Here is a 20,763-nt window from a genome sequence, read left to right as displayed (position 1 = left end):
GATGTGTCCTATCTTTCCTGCTAGGATATGAGCTCTTCAAGGGTAGGGGTTGATATCACCATATAGAATACACAGCATAATTTTGTGTATGTGTAACTGGGGACTTGTACTATTACTTGCTTCTCACCTCATTGTAAGCTTTCTCGGAGCCCAAAATGAGTCACTCTACATCTTCTATGCTCTTACGTCTGTTCATTAGAGTGAGGCTTACTAACTGGGGTTCTGTGACTCAGTTTCTAGTTTAATGAAAGAGGAACTACAGGTGGAATCCCCTAGAGCAAAATCCATTACAAAAAAGAACTGTGAAACAAAGCTATCAGTGCCTAGTTGATTTGATTACATTAAATCCTATACAGCTAACAATGTGACCCAAATGCCCTCCCTGGTTCCTGACCATTTCAGAGGCAATCTCTATTATAAAGACTCCTGTGCAAGCTATTTGCATCTAAACTAGGAAGAGACTAGCTTTACTGTTAACATTTTCACAATTTATCTTTGAAATAATCTGTCTTTGGAACATCCCAAGTAAATAAGCAAAACTGACCCAATCATACAATGAAAGAATAAAGGAAGCAATGAAGCTCTGAATATGACAGTAAGCCTCTTTTAATTGCTTCAAAAAATGCTCCTTTCTTGTCAATGATACATTATGGAGAAGTGAGTTCTTATTTTCTTTAATTTTCAGCTAAATGTGAGATACTATTACTGTGTAGCTTAACACAAAAATATACTTTGTGCAATGTATTCAATTTTATAAAATTTCATTGTGTCAAAGTTCTGAGCTTCAGAGCTGAATTTCCAACTGCAGCTTGTCATGTCCACCTCAGACTCATTATACTTAAACTTTATATCCCCTACGTTCCCTTCTTAGAGGAAGTGGTGGGATGTAGTAAAGGGAAAAGTGTTTGCTTTAACCTAAAAGTGACTTGGGTTTCTGTACAAGTTCTGCCACTTACTAGTGGTATGACTTTGGCTCAGTTCAGTTTATTAATCAAAAAAGTGGGATTATGAAAATAAAAACCTCCAAAGTGGACATGTGCCAGGATATATCAAGCAATTCATAAGGCTTATATCGTATTTACTCCACACAATAGCCTTATGAGACAGGCATTGTTATGATTCACTATATTTTACAGATGAAGGACCAGAAGTAGTCTTAATGCAGAACCTACCTTCTTAATCACAATGTTGCATACATTGCACAATGCACAATCACTGCCATGAGAAATGAGATAAATATGTGTGAAGCACCTAACACATCACCTGGCATATAGAAAATCCTAAATAAGTGTAGATTCTCTAAACACACTTTCCTCTCTATAAAATATCTGCTGCTTCTACATTGCTTTTAAAAATAAAATAATAGCACCACAATCTTCTCAGTATCCAGAGAAAATATGTAAGGGACATTCTCAATATTCCTTCTTCCTCATTACCCCATATCTAATTGGACACCAAGTTCTTTTGAAAGCCTCTACTTTCTTCTCCACTCTTACTTTTTGCTGCCTTTGCTTCATCCCTGAATAGTCTTTCCTGGATTACAAAATGGTCAACTAACTGGTATCCCTGCTTCCAACTGATTCTCCAGAGTGCAACCTTACATTTTAATAATAATAAAAAAAACCCCTCTGGAATTGGCAGAGAACTTCAGCCATTCACCAAATCCATTCTCACTTTTACTTGGGAACATAGCAGTGTTGCTTTTCTCAGCCTCCCTTGCAGTTAGGCATGTCCATGCGACCTCACTCTAGCCAAAGAACTATCAGTAGAAATAAGTATGCCACTCAAGACCCAGATTTTAAACACTACCCACATACAGTCCTGAATGCTTTTTCATCTTCTACTTACTTGATACAGAGAAGCACAGTGGTCTTGGAAACCATGTATTGAATATGGCAGACACCAGATGAAAGGAGCTTGGGTCCCTGAAACACTACTTAGGAATGAGCCACTTGCCAATGAGGAACACCTGCTTTATAATTTATAATTTAGAATTTAAGGAACAAGAAATACACTTCCATCAGGTTTAAACTATTGTACATTTTTGAGTTCAGCAAATTGTAACACAAATGATCTGATTATGCTACTCCATTTTTTTAAAAAAATCAATAATGCTTCCCTATAAGTACAGGATGAATATATTCTGTATCACTTCCAGATTATTATCCCTCATCTATTATGCAGAAATCCTTCCAAATAGGTATGCTATTTGGCTATATTTACCACTACCCCTCCTTATCACTGCCATTTTCCAAAAACTTATTTATTTCTCCACATTCAATAGAAATGTTAATACTTGGATTATTATTTTTTCTAACCCTTAGTACTTTCATTATCCAGGGAGACTTCTTTACTCGTTAGTAGCACTCATACAACATCCTGACCCTCACCAACTTCCAATCAGGTACCAAATACCACCAATGCTACATATTGTATATCTATATTCTTCTTCAAAACCTTTTTAGTGCAAAAAGCAATAGCTTGAGACAGACCTGCATTTGCCTAATAAGTGCATCATCTTGGGCAAGTCATTTTTATTTTTCAAGCTTCACTTACTGGATCAGTTCAATAGGGATAATAATGCCTATATTGAACAGTTTTTGTGAATATTACAGATATTTTACATAAAGTGGAACATAGTATGTGTTCAACACAAAATAGTTGTTATTAATATTATTGTTAGAGTATTATAGCTCATATGTATAGCTTATCTTCATCCTTGCCTTCTTCCCATCTACCTTCCACCATTGTTCCCAGACTGATGTGTCTAAAATGCAAATCTGTGCCATTCCCTTGCAATAAACTCTTTAATGGCCTCCTATTATTTTTATGCCAATGTAGCTCATACTCTCCACTCCAATACTCTGCACATTACTCTATGGTCCAGTCATACTGAATTTCTTTTCACTTCTTTAGTGTATCATTACTACTTCCCCCACCTCATTCTCCTGGACTTCATACTGGCCATACTCTCTCTGGAACATTCCCTCCCTATCTTTTAGTCTAATTTATTTCTACATATCTTTTAAGTCTCAGTTTAAAAGTGATTTCCTCTAAAATTCATTGTAGATATTCCCCACAGACTCACTTCATTGTCCCTGCTAAATGTTTCTATAGCATTCTGTACTTCCCTGATCACAGCACTTATTCTGTTATCATTATGGTTTAATTGTTTCACCCACTAGAATGTAAGTTATATGAGGGCAGAGACCTCATCTATTTTTGCTTACCACTTTATCCCTAGTGCCCAGAATATTGTTTGAGTCTCATTAAGCCTCCTAGAAGTAATTTTGGAAGAATAAATAAATGAAAGTTCTAAAGAAAGACATGGATTTTCTGATGCATGATGTCAATTCATTAATACCTATCTTTATGCATGCTATTGCCTTTGCCTGGAATACCCTCCTATAGCTCGCCTCATCTCTCACCTGTTTGATAGTTACCTATACCTCCTTCAAGATTCAAGACACAGGATTAATTGGCTCCTTTTTACAACTTTCCTTGATGCCTCCACATGATTTTGGATATTCCTCACCCTATGATTCTATCACATTTCACACCTCCTTTGGTTTAAGGGCTTTTACATTATTTTGCAGCTATCTGTACACAATGTCTGCTTTAATTACTAGACTGTAAGGTCATTATGAGCATGAGATGTGTATTATTTATCTTTGTAGCTCAGCACATGTCTCAAAGCCTTAAACATAATAAGTACTCATAAATGTGTTGAATGCATGATTCAGGTCAATGGGAATAAATCTAGTTAAATTCAATAGGTACTTGTCCCTCCTACTCAAATAATCAGTGGAACTTGCTTTTACTGCATTATGTATTATGCAACATTTACACATAATAGGTATAAAGAACAATACAACGAACATGTTTATCCATATCTGCCTCAATAAATGTCATTAATAGAAATGAAATATCCTATATATCTATGTCTAAAAAATGGAAAATACTTCACAAACGTATGTATCATCCTGATCTGGGCTCTGTTTGTCTTCTCTGTACTGTTTTAATTTTAGTATGTGTGCTGCTGAAGAAAGCAGCAGGTAATGTGCTTTGACCTGCATTTTTATGGTTGTCCTGAGGTCTCAAGATGAAGGTTTCATTCTAAACTGCCCTAGTTACATAACTAGGAAATCTTTGGTGAGATTTTCTAACGCTGACCCTCTGTAGTTTTCCATAGAATTGGGATAAGATTTCCAAGGGTCAAAATAATAATGATAACAATAACAATAATAATAATAATGTAGAATAACACTTCCTGAAAAATTATAAGTGTTCTTTTACCCTTATCTAATTTATGCTTTTCATATGTCTGCAAGACAGGCAGCAGCTACATTATCATCAGAATGAGAAAGCAGATAGTTTGTGTCTTGCAAAAGGTCACTAGATGAATAAATTGTGGAGCCATAGAGCCAAGCTTTACTATTTTCAGTTTTGAACATAGGTCTCCCTCCAGACCCATCCTCCTGGGTCCAAGGTGAATCATTTACTATGTAAGATAACCAATGGCCTTATGCTTCTGAACTGCTATACTTCCTTTATTCTATACTTCAGAATAAACACACAGGCATTACACATAGATTCCTATTTTATCAAACTCCACTTTCTTGTTCAGTTCAGACTGGGATGAATGAATTAATGGTCATCTTCTTCCCATTCATCTAACTTTATTTTCTGGTGACTAATCCTCTGGTCTATTTCATCTGCTGCCCTCCTCAATCTTCATATTTCATCATATTTCTATCTTCTTCATATTTCAACATTCCCATCTTTCCCTGTCTTTTCTTCTTTTTTTCTATCATGCCTCCAAAACTCAAACCTATATTCGATTCTATTTTCTTTTATTATTCACTTTCTCCATTATCCTGTTCTCTTCATTCGTTCTCTATTCTTTCTCTTCAATCTCAATGTGTTGATTTCCTCTTCTGCCCCTCACTTGCTCTTCATTTTCTTATGGATTTTTACCCATCCACATCTCATCATCCTCATCCATCTCTCCAACTACCTCATTCCACAATCCCCTCCTCTGTTAATATATAGTCTGCTTCATTCTCTCCACAATTGTATACACTCTCATCTCTTCTTCAAACCCTTCTCTTTTATGCACTTTGTTACAAGTATGTCACTCATATTTCTGCACTTATGCTCTATTCTCTCCAAATTCTCCTTCATACATTATAACTGTTCATATTTCTACTCTGTCCTATGAAATGTCCCATTTCTACCATATCTTCAGTCTTTGTCTTTCCGATGTCCACTTTCTGCTATCTCACAAATAAGTGCAAGTCTCTACATTTAAAAAAGCAACTGTTTATTTTGCCCCAAATGTATCTTTCATTTTCAAACAAGCTCCCAAAAAGTATTTTCTTTATTTACTATCTTCACTACTTCTATGCCAACTCCTAAAAACTCACTAGTACACTAAATAATACATTGAAACAGTGTATGTGAAGAATGCCAATGTCTTCTATGTTGCCAAACCTAATACATTTAATTCTCTATATTCTTGATCTCTTTGTAATAATCAAAAATGTTGTAAAAATGTATAAATAATAGTAAAGAGGATGAACTTGCAGCAAAACTGCCAGAGTATGAATGATGGATCAACCATTTCCTCCCTAGGTGATCCTAAAATTTTTCTTACCCACTCTTGTCTCAATTTCCTCAACTGTAAAGTGGAAATAATAGTACCTATCTTACAAAGTCATTAGTTTATAAAAGTGGAGTGATAAGAACTGTCCATAGCACATTATAAATACTATACTGATGTTAACGTTTATACTTAGCTGTTACTGATGTTATTATTATTGATCACTGTCTTCTTTTTTGAAGCCCTTTACTCCTTTGATATATCAGTCAAAATAGGTTAGATTAACATGCAGTAACAACAAATGCTAAAATTTGAGCGTCCTAAAACAACAGAGATTTATTTCTCACTCACACTACATGTCTATCTCAGGTTGTGGGGAGGGGCATTCTCTTCTATAACATCTTCAATAAGGGACACAGAATGATAGAGTCAAGGCCACCTGGCATAATGCTACTCACTGTGGCCAGGGGAGAGGAACATGGAAAATTATGTACTGCTCTTAAAAGTTTCCCAACCTCCCTCAGAAATGACACATGTTATTTCCAGTCACATTTGGTTAGTCAAAGTCACCTATACATGCCCAACTGCAAGGCTATATGGAAGTAAATACTACCATGTACCCAGAAGGACTTGAGTTGGAAATACTGAAAGTAGCAGTACTGACTATCACACTTAGATTTCAAGATACTGTACACTGGGAGTTCTATTAACACCTTCCTTACTTTTTCTTCTTGGTCCTTCATAGGTTCCTCTTTCTCCACTTCTGTTGTAATAATGATGCTACATGATTTGATCCTTAGTATGATTTTCTCACTCTGCATACTTTCCTAAAGTGAGCACATCCATTCACATGGTTGTCCCAATATGCTGACAATACCAAAATTCACATCTCTAGCTTGTATCTGTCTTTTAATCTTAAGATTTGTATATCTAACTACTATTATACCCTTGTCCCTGGATAATCTACAATCTTTTAAATCTTATCTTGCCCAAAATTAACCTTAAAGATTTTCCTATCTAAATTTCTCCTGTTTTATATGATCTGCCCTATTTTGTAGCACCATCATTCACCCATGTTATTTGGGTATTTACTACCTTGACTCCTGCCCCCCCGTCATTCTAACATTGGCCATTTTTACTATTTCTTCAGTGTATTTCTCCTTCTCCATCTTAATCAGCTGCTCTGAATTAGAATTTCACTACCATTTGCCTAGACTATTTAAGCTATCTACTAACCATTTTCCCTAATTCCAGTTTTGTTTTCTTCAAATACATCCTTTACACAGTAACTAGAGTGCCATATATAAAATTAAAAACTGACCACCTCATTATCTTGCTTTTGTTGAAAGAAACCATTCCATTTCCTGTAACTGCTTACTTGGTTTTCTCTGTATACAATGTCCTTCCTCTCTTTCTTTCACTTTATACCAACAATTTTCTTCACTACATTCTAATAGTACAAAAATGAATGTTAATACTAATAACCAGGAGCAACATACACATATAAACATATATACAACATATATGTAAATATATAAGCTATGGGAAGAGATCAATAAAATATATATGCTAATTTTATTGACCTTTCTTCTGGATTATACTTCCCTTCCTCTCTCCACCTTCTTTTTCCCTTTTTTTTTTAAATTTTTTTTTCAACATTTATTTATTTTTGGGACAGAGAGAGACAGAGCACGAATGGGGGAGGGGCAGAGAGAGAGGGAGACACAGAATCGGAAACAGGCTCCAGGCTCTGAGCCATCAGCCCAGAGCCTGAGGCGGGGCTCGAACTCACGGACCGCGAGATTGTGACCTGGCTGAAGTCGGACGCTTAACTGACTGCGCCACCGAGGCGCCCCATCTTTTCCCCTTTTATGTCCACTTTCCTTCTTTCTTTTCTCCATCATTCTCACTTCTATTCTCATCTCTCCTCTAGTGTCTCAGCTCCTCCTCTTTAATTCAACTTTTCTCTTAATTATCCATTTGCTATCCATTCTTCTTTGCCTATATCTTAGCTATCAAATTTTTTCAGGAGAAACAATAAATAGCAAATTTGAAGTAACTAAGGACTAGCATATGGGCAAGGATACTTTGTGTATTCATTACATGTTTACCAGGCCTGTATTATTTCAGTTTTATTGTACAAAATAACAAATACTCAAATTTAAAAACAGCCACAGAATCTGCACTGAAGGATCACATTTTTCCATTCAATAATGTTAATTCAGTTACTTAAAACTGAAACTCATTAAAGTGGGAGGGAGCTACAGAACAACTGATAGCACAGGAGGTAGCAAAAACATAAAACAAGAATCAAGAAAGTTCTTTAGTGTTGGGTCAAAGATTATGGAACTGAAAATGTTTTTAAAGTCATTCTTTTTGAACGCAAAATTATACATATATATGTATATACGTACATTATATGGACTTATACATATTTATATATATACGTATATATGTGTATATATATACTTATACATATATATGTGTATATATACTTATAAATATACATGTATATATACTTATATGTATATGTATGAGCTCATACATATAAGTATATATAAGTATATATATGTAATAAGTATATATTACATATAAGGATATACATATACATATATATAAGTATAAGCTTATACATACATATACATATAAGTATATATACATATATATGTATAAGTATATAAATGATATTTAAAAGAAACATTCTTGTTTGAAAACCTCATTTGCATCAAACTCCTCAGCATTCCCAGGCAATGTGGGATAAAATATGTGTTGCTATAATTTTGTGTATATATTATCTATAACATTGTATGGTTCAGAAAATATCCATCATTATCTCATTTGATTCTCACAATTCTGCATCATAGGGGAAGTTTGTTGCTGCAATTAAACAGTCCCTTATGACTGTCACAGTGTTCTGCCTGTATATATGGCTATGAGTTTGTGTATTTAAGTGTCCTTGAATGTATATGCTTATGTGTTAATCCACGTGTCTCTGAGTATGCATACATTTATATATCATGAACATATATCTGTATATGAGAATGTTCATATGTCCAACTGCATTTATATGTGTATCTATAATATATATGTCTGTGAATGTGTATACCTGCAAATATGTTAAGTATATACCTATATGTGCACTTATAATATGTAAACTTGATAGACTTTTATGGATAGCTTAAAACATGCTACTTTCAAGCCCAGTCCTACCCCCAGTATACTTTAGATGGGGGGGCACCACTCTCTAACCTCATTGTGTAGAGGAGCGTTCCATTGTCCACCAGTCTGAGCAGCTTGTTAGGTGTGGTCATGTTATGGGCTACTGATTTCTTGCCATTGTGAAAGAAGGTGTCAGGTGTCCAGATCTTACTAGCCAGGAGATTGTTCAGTGGAAGGATTTTCATGGGTCCATCAAATTTAAGTCTTTCATCATGCCATGTCTGTCGAAAAAATACATCAATGGTGTACTCCTAGGGACAAAAAGAGAGAGGACAATGTTTGAACATAGTTCTGGTGACAACCCACAGTGCCCTTAGCGAGCATTAATCACTTTGCAAGATTTCTTCCAATGCACAGAAGCAGCAGTCTATTTATAGTACTTACTGGTAAGTATGGCAAATGATCATGATTGAAAAATAATGTATGGTGATCCATAAGTATGAAAATAATACATCTGACAATATTTTCTTAGAAAGGTGACTGCCAACACTGCCCTGCACATCATACAAGCTGACCACAAGACTTTGCCTTATGGAAAGGCAAGAGTTTCTTTCTCTATGCACTGGCATCTCTAATAAGAACAAACTCTTTGCCTTGTCTATTAAATGATCCCATATGAACTTTAAAGGCCAATATAAAACCACCATAAAAGCAAAACCTTAAATTTTAAAACACATTTGAGTCTCACAAAACATCTGATGAGTTCATATATTATGATCTTCAATAAATAAGGAACTCTTACCTATAAATAAGATCAAAACAAATAGACAAATAGACAAATTGGTAAATTACATTACTGAAAATTAATAAAATGGATAAAATTGCTAATAAACATGAAAAAAGTTTCAAAGTTGTTCTTAATCTAAACACAATTTAAAATAACAATAAATGTTTCAGCTTTTGGTAATAGCAGACCAAATTGTTTGTTATACTTTCTTGTAACTATTATAAAATTTGAACATATATATTAGAGAGATAGGGGGAGAAGGAGGCAGGGAAGGAGGCTGAACCTATTGAAAAGCAATGGGGCACAACTGAAAGCAGACAAAAACTTGAAGAAAATTTACTCTTGAAAGATGGCAGCAGCAATGGGTGTTCACCCCAAACTAGAATTCTTGTGGCAGATACCACAGGTTTACTGGCTCAAGATAGCTGATAATATGGAAATTTAGGGGTGGTACTCTTGGAACCAAGAGAATGACAGAAGGGATGGGATCCCAAATCTGCATATATACTCTGCCCCAAATTTTGGCTGACCATTACACTATACACACATGAGTAAGATTCTGGGACTCTGTTAAAACAAAATTCAGGCTGAAACCATAGGGAAGTCTTCCACTAAATGACAGATGACAAAACTGTTCTGAGTAATGTTTGTAAGATTGACAGAAATTGCGAAATGCATTGGCTTAATATCTCAGGGGATAGAGTCCAAGGCTGGCCAAAAAGCTAAAAATTCAGTAGAAAGCCCTGGAAGCAAGAGAACCACTGAGATGGTGAATCCCCAAATCTGAGTGCAAACCTTGCCAAATATTTGGCCACTAAACTACACAAGGCATGGGGGATACTTTTAGATAACTATGTAAAATTAAGAAGCAGCCAGAGCTGCCTAAAAACCTATGGCTTAAAATCCCTTAATGCCTTTTAATCACATCTGAAATAAATTTCAACATCCTTCCCTTACCTAGAAAGCACTTCATCTTCCCTTCTTCTCTGAGCTCTTCTCTAACCATTCTTTCCTTTACAAATTAGCCAGTCTGGCTTTTCTCCTCCTCCAGCATACCGAGTACATTCTTGACTAAGGATTAGAAGATTATATAAATATTGTCTAAACTGAGATACTTTTGAGAGCCAGAAAAGTTTTTATCAAAAATTACACCAAGACAACAGGTATAAACTAGTACTGTGTCAAGTAAAAGCTGGAGCTAGACTCCCACATAAAACCAAGACCCTGAATGGCTCCAACTAAGCAAAAGGGTGATAAATAAAATGAAGTAGACAAAACCAGTCCACAACATGAAAATTCAAAAAAGGAAACTTGTCTATCCAAGCATGGTTTCTGAATTAGAGAGGCTTAGGGGAAGCATTTCTACTGAAATTTAGCAACCTTAAGCCTAATCTTATATGGCATTGATGATTAAATACACAGTATTTTCCTGGTTTTGAGTTTACAAACTGAGAAATTAACATAGGAATTTGCCTCAATGTGGGGATACCTCTATATTGACTTGTAAAAGCAAACAAAAACACCCTGGAAGGATGACCACAAATAAATGCTTGCTGAAAATAAGCTCACAGAACACATAAGGAAGTGGTCATGAGTGAGAGTCAGCTGATAAAACATAACTGAATTAAACCTCCTCAAAGAACTTCATATAACAATCAAATAGATACTGTAAAGGAACTAAATTAAAATAATAAAGGGGGCACCTGGGTGGCTCAGTCTGTTAAGCCTCTGATTCTTGATTTAGGCTCAGATCAAAATCTCACCGTTTGTGAGACTGAGCCCCGCATCAGGCTCTGTGCTGACAGTGCAGAGCCTGCTTGGGATTTTCTCTCCCTCTCTTTCTCTGCCCCTCCCCTGCTCATGTTCTCTCACTCACTCTCATTCTCTCTCAAAATAAAAAAAATTTAAAAAGTTTTTGAAAATTTAAATGATAAAGGCATCAAAAGAGGGATTAAGAACATAAAATCCAGACATTATGGGGTAGGAGCAAGAAAAAACAAATTTAAAAAAAGGTTTATTTAAAATAATCATGGGGCACCTGGGTGGCTCAGTCTAAGCGGCCGGCTTCAGCTCAGGTCATGATCTCGCGGTCTGTGAGTTCGAGCCCGGCATCTAGCTCTGTGCTGACAGCTCAGAGCCTGGAGCCTGTTTCAGGTTCTGTGTCTCCCTCTCTCTCTGACCCTCCCCCATTCATGCTCTGTCTCTCTCTGTCTCAAAAATAAATAAATGTTTAAAAAAAATTTTTTAAGTAAATAAAATAAACAATCTGTAGGGATACCTGGGTGGCTCAGTTGGTTAAACATCTGACTCTTGGTTTTGGCTCAGGTCATGATCTCACAGTTAGTGATTTTGAGCTCTACATTGGGATCTGTGCTGGTGGCACAGAGCCTGCTTGGCATTCTCTCTCTCCCCCTTTCTCTGACCCTCGCTGACTTGCACGTGCTCTCTCTCACTCACTCACTCATAAATAAATAAATACTAAAAAATAAAATATATAATCTGTAAAAGAAATATAGTCATTGAAAATAAAAGCTCAATGGATACATTATATACATGATTAGACAACAATGAAGAGAGATTAATAAACTGGAGAATGGATATGAAGAAAAATTGTTCAGTGCACATTTCAGACAAATAAATGATGAAAAAATCATGAAAGAGAAGTATAGTAACAGGAGGATAAAAGGAAAAGATTCAGCATAATCTAATAAAATTATAAGGCTAGATAATAGAGAAAATGTGGAGAAATGATATTTAAAGTACTAATAGATGACAGTTTCTTACAATTGTTGAAATATATACATCCCTAGCTTTGAGAACCATAATGAGTTGCAATCTCAATATAATAAAAAAGACCCAAGCCAACACATAGTGGATTTGAAGAATACCAAAAAGAAGATCGTAAAAACAGCAAAATAGAAAAGGCATATTACTTACAAAGAAACAACAATTTCACTGATAGAAGACTTTGTGAAAACAATAACAGAAGCCAAAGGATTCTATAGCCAATTAGATTATCATTTAAGAGCAAGTTGAAATATAGACAATTTTAGGTAAATGAAATAAGATATTTTCATGTCTGGGTCAATCACAGCATTCAGATCTTATTCAGAAGTACTCATGTCAAAGAAGCATTCCTTGAACATACCAACATAAACAGTAATTCCCCTTTCCCTTACCATGCATTATTTTTCTTTGTGCATTATTTTGTCAGATAGCACGGACAAAATGTATTTTTATTTGGTCACTGTTTCTTTCGTTCCACTAGTCTGGAAGTTTGGTGGGAGCAGAGACTTTGTTTTATTGTTTTATTTATTTATTTTATATAGAGATATATGCTGTATCTCTAGTACCTAAAATGCTACCTGGTATATAGTAGGTGCTCTATAAATATTTTTAAAATTTTATTTCAATTCTACTTTAGTTAACATAGAGTATTATATTAGATCCTGGTATACAATATAGTAATTCCACAGTTCCACACATCACCTAGTGTTTATCATGACAAATGCACTCCTTAATCTCCATCACCTATTTCACCTACTCCCCCACCCTCCCCTCAGGTAGTCATCAGTTTCTTCTCTATAATTAAGAGCCTGTTTTTTTGTTTCTCTCTCTCTCTCTCTCTCTCTCTCTCTCTCTCTCTTTTCACTTTACTGCTTTGTTTTGTTTCTTAAATTACACATATGAATGAGATCATATGCTATTTGTCTCTGACTTATTTTGCTTAGCTTTATACTCTCTAGCTCCATCGATGTCATTGCAAATGGCAAGACCTCATTCTTTTTTATAGCCGAGTAATATTCCATTGTGTAAATATACCACATCTTCCTTATCCATTCACCTATCAATGGATACTTGGGCTGCTTCCATAATTTGGCTATTGTAAATAATGCTGCTATAAACATGTTTCCTTTCAAATAAATATTTTTTTTTGCATTTTGGGGAGAAAATCCAGAAGTGTGATTGATTACTGGATCATAGGATAGTTGTATTTTTAACTTTTTGATGAACTTCCATACTGCTTTCCATAGTGACTGCATCAGTTTGCATTCTGACCAACAGTGCAGTAGGATTCCTTTTACTCCACATCCTCACCAATACTTGTTGTTTCTCATGTTTTTGATTTCAGCCATTCTAGCAGGTATGAACTAATATGTCATTGTAGTTTTGATTTGCATTTCCCTGATTTTAAGTGATAATGAACATCTTTTCATGTGTCTTTTAGCCATCTGTATGTCTTCTTTGGAGAAATGTCTGTTCATATCTTCATCCCATTTTTTAATTGGATTATTTGGGGTTTGTTTGGTGTTGAGTTGTGCCAGTTGTTTATATATTTTGGGTACTAACCTTTTTTTTCCCTTCCAATATTTTATTTAAATTCAAGTTAGTTAACATACGGTGTAGTATTGATTTTAGGAGAATTTAGTGATTCATCACTTACATATAATACCCAGTGTTCATCCCAACAAGTGATGTCCTTAATGTCCATCACCCAATTTATCCCATCCCCCACCCATCTCCCCTCCAGCAACCCTCAGTTTGTTTTCTATAGTTAACAGTCTTTTATGGTTTGCTTCCCTCTGTTTTTATCGTATTTTATTTTTCCTTCCCTTTCCTTCCCTATTTTCATCTTTTTTTGCATCTTGAATTGCTCATGAGTAAAATCATATGGTATTTGTATTTAACTTATTTCACATAGCATAATACACCCTAGTTCCACCCATGTTGTTGCAAATGGCAAGATGACATTTCTTTTGATCACTAATATTCCATTGTGTGTGTGTGTGTGTGTGTGTGTGTGTGTGTGTGTATGCCACATCTTCTTTATCCATTCATTAGTCAACAGACATTTGGACTCTTTCCATAATTTATCTATTGCTGATAATTCTGCTATAAACATTGGGGTGCATGTACCCCTTTGAATCAGTGTTTTTGTATCCTTTGGATAAATGCCTAGTAGTGCAATTGCTGGGTCATAGGGTAATTCTATTTTTAACCCTTTTTGGATATGTCCTTTGCAAATACCTTCTCCCATTCAGTAGGTTGCCTTTTACTTTTGTTGGTCGTTTCATTTGCTGTGCAAAAGATTTTTATTTCTATGTTGTGCCAATAGTACAGGACTATTCCCTTGCCTCAGGAGACATATCTAGAAAAATGTTGCTATGGTTCATGTCTCAGACATTACTACTTGAGGTCTCTTCTGGAATTTTTATGATTTCAGGTCTCACATTTAGGTCTTTAATCCATTTTGAGGTTTTTTTTTTTTTTTTTTTTTTTTTTGTATGGTGTAACAAAGTGTTCAATTTCATTCTTTTGCATGGTACTGTCCAGGCTTCCCAACACCATTTGTTGAAGAGACTTTTTCCCAATCGATATTCTTGCCTCCTTTGTTGATTAGTTGACCATAACATTGTGGGTTTACTTTTGGGTCTTTTACTCTGCTGAATTAATCTATGTGTCTATTTCTGTGCCATTACCATACTGTTTTGATTACTACAGCTTTGTAATATAACTTTAAATCTGGAATTGTGATACCTCCTGTTTTGCTTCTCTTTCTCAAAATTGCTTTAGCTATCAGTGTCTTTGTGGTTCCATATAAATGTTAGGATTGTTTGTTCTAGTTCTGTGGAAAATGTTGTTGGTAATTTTATAGGGATTGCATTAAATATGTAGATTGTTTTGGCTAATATAGACCTTTTAACAATATTTGTTCTTCCAATCCATTGGAATAGAATGTCTTTCCATTTCTTCGTCTTCAATTTCTTGCATCAATGTTTTATAGTGTTCAGAGTACATGCCTTTCACCTCTTTGGGTAGGTTTGTTCCTAGATATCTTACTATTTGGGATGTGATTGTAAATGGGATTGTTCTCTTTTTTTTTAGTTTATTTATTTTTAGAGAGAGAGCAAATGAGCACAAGTTGGGGTGGGGTAGAGAGAGGGAGTGACAGGATCGCAAACAGGCCCTGCTCTGTCCATGCAGAGCCCAACACAGGGCTCGAACTCATGAACTGTGAGATCATGATCCAAGCCAACACCAAGAGTTGGACACTTAGCCAACTGAGCCACACAGGTATCCCAATGGGGTTGTTTTCTTACTGTTTCATTATTAGTATATACAAATGCAACAGGTTCCTGCACATTGATTTTTGTATCCTGTGGCTTTACTGAAATCATTAATAAGTTCTAATAGTTTTTTGGTGGAGTCTTTAGGGTTTTCTACACATAGTATCATGTCATCTGCAAATACTGAAAATTTTACTTCTTCCTTACCAATTTGATACTTTTTTATTTCTTTTTGTTGTCTAATTGCTGTGGCTAGGACTTCCAGTACTATGTTAAATAAAAGTGGTGAGGGTGGACATCTTTGTCTTGTTCCTGACTTTAAGGGAAATGCTCTCAGTTTTTTCCCATTGAATATGATATTGACCGTGGGTTTTTCATATGTGGCCTTTATTTTACTGAGGTATAGTCCCTCTCAACCTACTTTGTTGAGGGCTTTTATCATGAATGGATGTTGTACTTTGTGAAATGCTTTTTGTGTCTTTTGAAATAATCATGTAGTTTTTACCCTTTCTTTTATTAACATGATATATCACATTGATGACAAATTTCTTCTATTACTATGATGTATCGCATTAATGTACAAATTTCTTTTTTAATATGATGTATCACATTAATTGATTTACAAATACTGAATCACCTGCTTTCTGGGAATAAATTCCACTTGATGGTAATAAATGATTTTTTAATGTATTGTTGGATTCTGTTTGCTAATATTTTGTTTAGGATTTTTTTTTATCCATGTTCATGAGAGAGATTGGCTTGTAGTTTTCCTTTTTTGTGGTATCTTTATCTGGTTTTGGGATCAGGGTGACATTAGCCTCATAGAACAAATTTGGAAGTTTCCCTTCTATTTTGGGGGATTGAGAGGAATAGGTTTTAACTCTTCTTTAAAAGTTTGGTAGAATTTCCCTGGGAAGCCATCTGGTCCTGGCCTTTGTTTGGAATTTTTTGATTACTGATTCAATTTCCTTGATGATAATCAGTCTGTTAAAATTTTCTATTTCTTCCTAGTTCAGTTTTAGATTTTATGCTTCTAGGAATTTATCCATTTCTTCTAGATTGTCCAATTTAACGACATATAATTTTTCATAATATTCTTTTACAATTGTTTGTATTTCTGTGGTGTTGGTTGCTATTTCTCCTCTTTTATTTCTGATTTTGAGTACTTCTCTTTCTCTCTCTCTCTTTCTCAATATTTCTCTTTTGATAGTCTGGCTAGAGGTTTATTAATTTTGTTGATCTTTTCAAATAACCAGCTCCTGGTTTCATTGATCTATTTAATTGCATTTTAATTTCTATATCACTTATCTATGCTCTAATTTTTATTCTTTCCTTCTTTCTGCTGGTTTTAGAATTGTTTCTTGTTCTTTATCTAGCTCCTTTAGGTGTAAGGTTAAGTTGAGATATCTCTTGCTTCTTGAGGTAAGCCTGTATTGCTATTAACTTCCCTCATAGGACTGTTTTTGCTGCATCCCAAGGAAGTTGGACCATTGTGTTTTTATTTTCATTTGTTTCTATGTACTTTTTGATTTCTTCTTTGATTTCTTTGTTGACCCATTCATTGTCTGGTAGCATGTTATTTAATCTCCATAAATTTATGCTCTTTCCAGATTTTTTCTTGTTGATTTCCAGTTTCATAGCATTGTGGTCAGAAAAGATGCATGGTATTACTTCTTTTATAATTGTTGTGACTTGTTTTATGGCCTAATATGTGATCTATTCTGAAGAATGGTACATGTACACTTGAAAAGAATGTGTATTCTGATGTTTTATGATGGACTGTTCTGAACATATCTGTTAAATCCACCTAGTTCAGTGTATCACAGAAAGCCACTGTTTCCTTGTTGATTTTCTGCTTACATGATCTGTCCATTGCTGTAAGTGTGTGGTTAAAGTCCCCTACCATTATTGTATTACTATCAATTAGTTCCTTTATGTTTATTATTAACTGTTTTATGTATTTGGGTGCTCACATGTTGGATACATAAATATTTACAATTGTTCTTCATGTTGGATTGTCCACTTTATTATTTTATAGTGTCCTTCTTTGTGTCTGTTTATAGACTTTCTTTAGCAATAAATATTGCTACTCTGGCTTTCTTTTGACATCCAGTTGCATGACAAATGTTTCTCCATCCCCTCACTTGCAATCTGCATGTGTCTTTAGGTCTGAAATGAGTGTTTGTAAGCAGCATATGGATGGGGTCTTTTTTTTTTTTAATCCATTCTGACACCCTATGTCTTTGGTTGGAGATAGGAGAATTTACTTCACATATATTTTTATATATAACATTTGCAAATAGCAGTGTAAATTAAGAAAATGATGATCACTTAATTTTGAACTCATTCTTTACTCTTCCCCCTCCTTGTTTCAAATAGTTGGTATCATATTTTACATCCTTTTATTTTATTAATTCCTGGACTGATTTTTACGGGTATACTTATTTTTACTGCCTTTTTGTTTTCTACTTTCCTTACTCCTACTTATGGTCTTTTCTTTCCTTTCAAAGGATCCCCTTTAGTATTTCTTGTCGGGGTGGTCTAGCTGTCATGAGTTCCTTTAGATTTTGTTTATCTGAGAAACTCTTCATCTCTTCTTCTATTCTGAATGATAGCCTTGTTGCATAGAATATACTTGGCTGCAGATTTTTCCGTTTCGGTATTTCGAATATATCCTGCCATTCCCTTCTAGCCTGCAAAGTTTCTGCTGAAAAATCAGCTGGTCACCTTATTGGGTTTCCTTTGTATGTAATCATCTTCTTTTCTCTTACAACTTTTAAAATTCTTTATCACTTTTTTTTGTCATTTTATTGCTGTGTGTCTTGGTATGGACTTCCTTGAGTTGAATTTGTTGGGGGATCTCTTTGCATCCTAAATCTGGATCTCTATTTCCCTCTCCAGATTTGGGAAGTTTTCGGCTATTATTTCTTCAAATACATTTCCTGCCCTCTTTTCTATCTCTTCTGGGATCCCTAAAATGTGAGTGTTGTTATGGTTGATGGAGTCACTGAGTTCCTTAAGTCTATTCTCATTACGCAGTATTTGTCTCTTATCTGTTCAGCTTGATGATTTACATTACTCTATCCTCCAGGTCACTGATATGATCCTCTGCTTCCTGTAGCCTACTGTGTATTCCATCTATTGTATTTTTAATTGCATGTCTAGAGTTCTTCATCTCTGATATGTTATATTTTATCTTTCTGAATTGTCTCACTGATATCCTCCACTCTTTCCTCAAGTCCAATGAGTATCTTTATGATCATTGCTTTAAATTCTCTATCCAGCATATTATTTATTTTTAGTTTTTCTCTTAGATGTCTTGCTGTGATTTTGTTGCGTTCTTTCATTTGGGACAATTTCCTCTGTCTCCTCATTTTGTCTACCTCTGTGTGTCTGTTTCTGTGTATTAAGAAAGTCAGCAACATCCTCTGCTTTTGAAAGTGGTGGCTTTATGAAGAAGAAGTTCTGTAGTGCTCTGCAGTGCAGTATCCCCTGTTCACCAGAACTCCTATGTGTGTTGCTTGCATCCTGCTATTGTGTCTGAGTAGGTTTCCCTTTCAACCCAGACTTCTTCAATGACTCTCTGCCTGTTGTGGGCTTTGCTTGCACTCTGTGGTGTTCATGAGACCAAGGCAGGCCAGCTTTGAGGAGACATGACTGTAGGAGAGCTTGGAGGTAGGGTGGTGGTATTAGCAAAATTTACACTAAGCTACTAGTCCTAGACTGAGCCCCCAAAGCACAGAAACATCCAGGGATGTGGCATGCAGCATCAGTGGTGGCCAGGAGCACAAGGTATCTGTGCACATGGCAGCTGGGCAGGGTGTGCACATGGCATTAAGAAAATTTGCACTGGGGCACCTGGGTGGCTCAGTCGGTTAAGTGACTGACTTCGGCTCAGGTCATGATCTCATGGTCCGTGAGTTCAAGCCCCGTGTCGGGCTCTGTGCTGACAGCTCAGAGCCTGGAGCCTGTTTCGGATTCTGTGTCTCCCTCTCTCTCTGCCCCTCCCCTGTTCATGCTCTGTCTCTCTCTGTCTCAAAAATAAATAAACGTTAAAAAAAAAACTTTAAAAAAATTAAAATGTAAAATTATAAAAAAAAAAAAAAAAAGAAAAGAAAAAAAAAAAAGAAAATTTGCACTGAGCCAGTAGCTCTAGGCAAGAACCCCCAAGCATGGTGGCTTCAGGGATGCAGCACAGGGAGGCGGTGGCTGCACAGGGCATGTGTGGTACTAACAAAATTTGTGCTAAATCCAGGTCAGAGGCTAGTGGGCTTGAAGTGGGCCAGTCCTCTGGAGAACTCGTGGGTAGGGCACACTTCTAGGTTAAGTCACAAGTGTCTGTGCAGTGCCACTTCTCACAAGTGGCTTTAAGTTTATGTTGCAGAGTGGGGTAGGAATAAGGTGCCTGCCAGCTCCTTTGTTCCCAGAGAAGTCCCCCAATATACAATATACTCCAAAATCAGTATGAACAGATCTCCTTCCAATTGTGCAAGGTGTCACATCTATGTTGCCTTTCCTCTATCTGTTGTTTCTTTAAGGGTAGTGACCTGGCTCTCACTTGCCAGGTCACACACACACACACACACACACACACACACACAAGGGTACACCTAAATAAACATAAAAACACAGGTTAAAAGTAAAGTAATAGAAATATATATGGGCAAATCCTATCAAAATAAAGTGGTAAAACTATAAAGTGCAGACAGAGTGGACTGTAAGATAAACATTTTTCTTTGGGATAAAATATCTCATTACATTAAAAAATAAAGTATCTTCAGTGGAAAAATAACAACTCTAAATTTTTATGTGTAAGAAATGTGGACCCAAAATACATAAGGCAAAAATTGAATTATGAAGAGAAAGTAACAAACCTTAGATTCTCAAAAAATGGAAGAACAATCAGACCAAAAATTTGCATGATTAAAATATGTAGGAGGAGAGGGAAGATGGCGGCGTAGGAGGACGTTGGGCTCACCGCGCGTCCTGCTGATCACTTAGATTCCACCTACACCTGCCTAAATAACCCAGAAAACCGCCAGAGGATTAGCAGAACGGAGTCACCGGAGCCAAGCGCAGACGAGAGGCCCACGGAAGAGTGTAGGAAGGGCGGCGAGTCGGTGCGCGCTCCACGGACTGGCGGGAGG

The 20,763-nt window shown here is 35.8% G+C and overlaps 1 protein-coding gene and 1 non-coding gene across 2 annotated transcripts in view; both read right to left on the bottom strand.

Moving 5' to 3' along the window:
* The window catches only part of GABRA3 (gamma-aminobutyric acid type A receptor subunit alpha3), a 354,827-nt gene that overhangs the window by 85,346 nt on the left and 248,718 nt on the right, over window positions 1–20,763 (bottom strand). Inside the window, exon 5 of the mRNA XM_040467471.1 lies at window positions 8,852–9,072. Within this exon, the coding sequence (XP_040323405.1) occupies window positions 8,852–9,072 (221 nt within the window). The remainder of the gene's footprint in view (window positions 1–8,851; window positions 9,073–20,763) is intronic.
* LOC121025102 (U6 spliceosomal RNA) lies at window positions 3,948–4,052 on the bottom strand. Its single transcript, XR_005787944.1, has one exon. It is a non-coding gene; the product is annotated as a U6 spliceosomal RNA (small nuclear RNA).

This window comes from Herpailurus yagouaroundi, unplaced genomic scaffold, assembly GCF_014898765.1.
Source record: "Herpailurus yagouaroundi ecotype Mexico unplaced genomic scaffold, PumYag 67493, whole genome shotgun sequence".
Taxonomy (NCBI): Eukaryota; Metazoa; Chordata; class Mammalia; order Carnivora; family Felidae; genus Herpailurus; species Herpailurus yagouaroundi.
The sequence above is the reverse complement of the archived record's forward strand: the minus strand, read 5'-3'. Positions and strand labels throughout refer to the sequence as shown.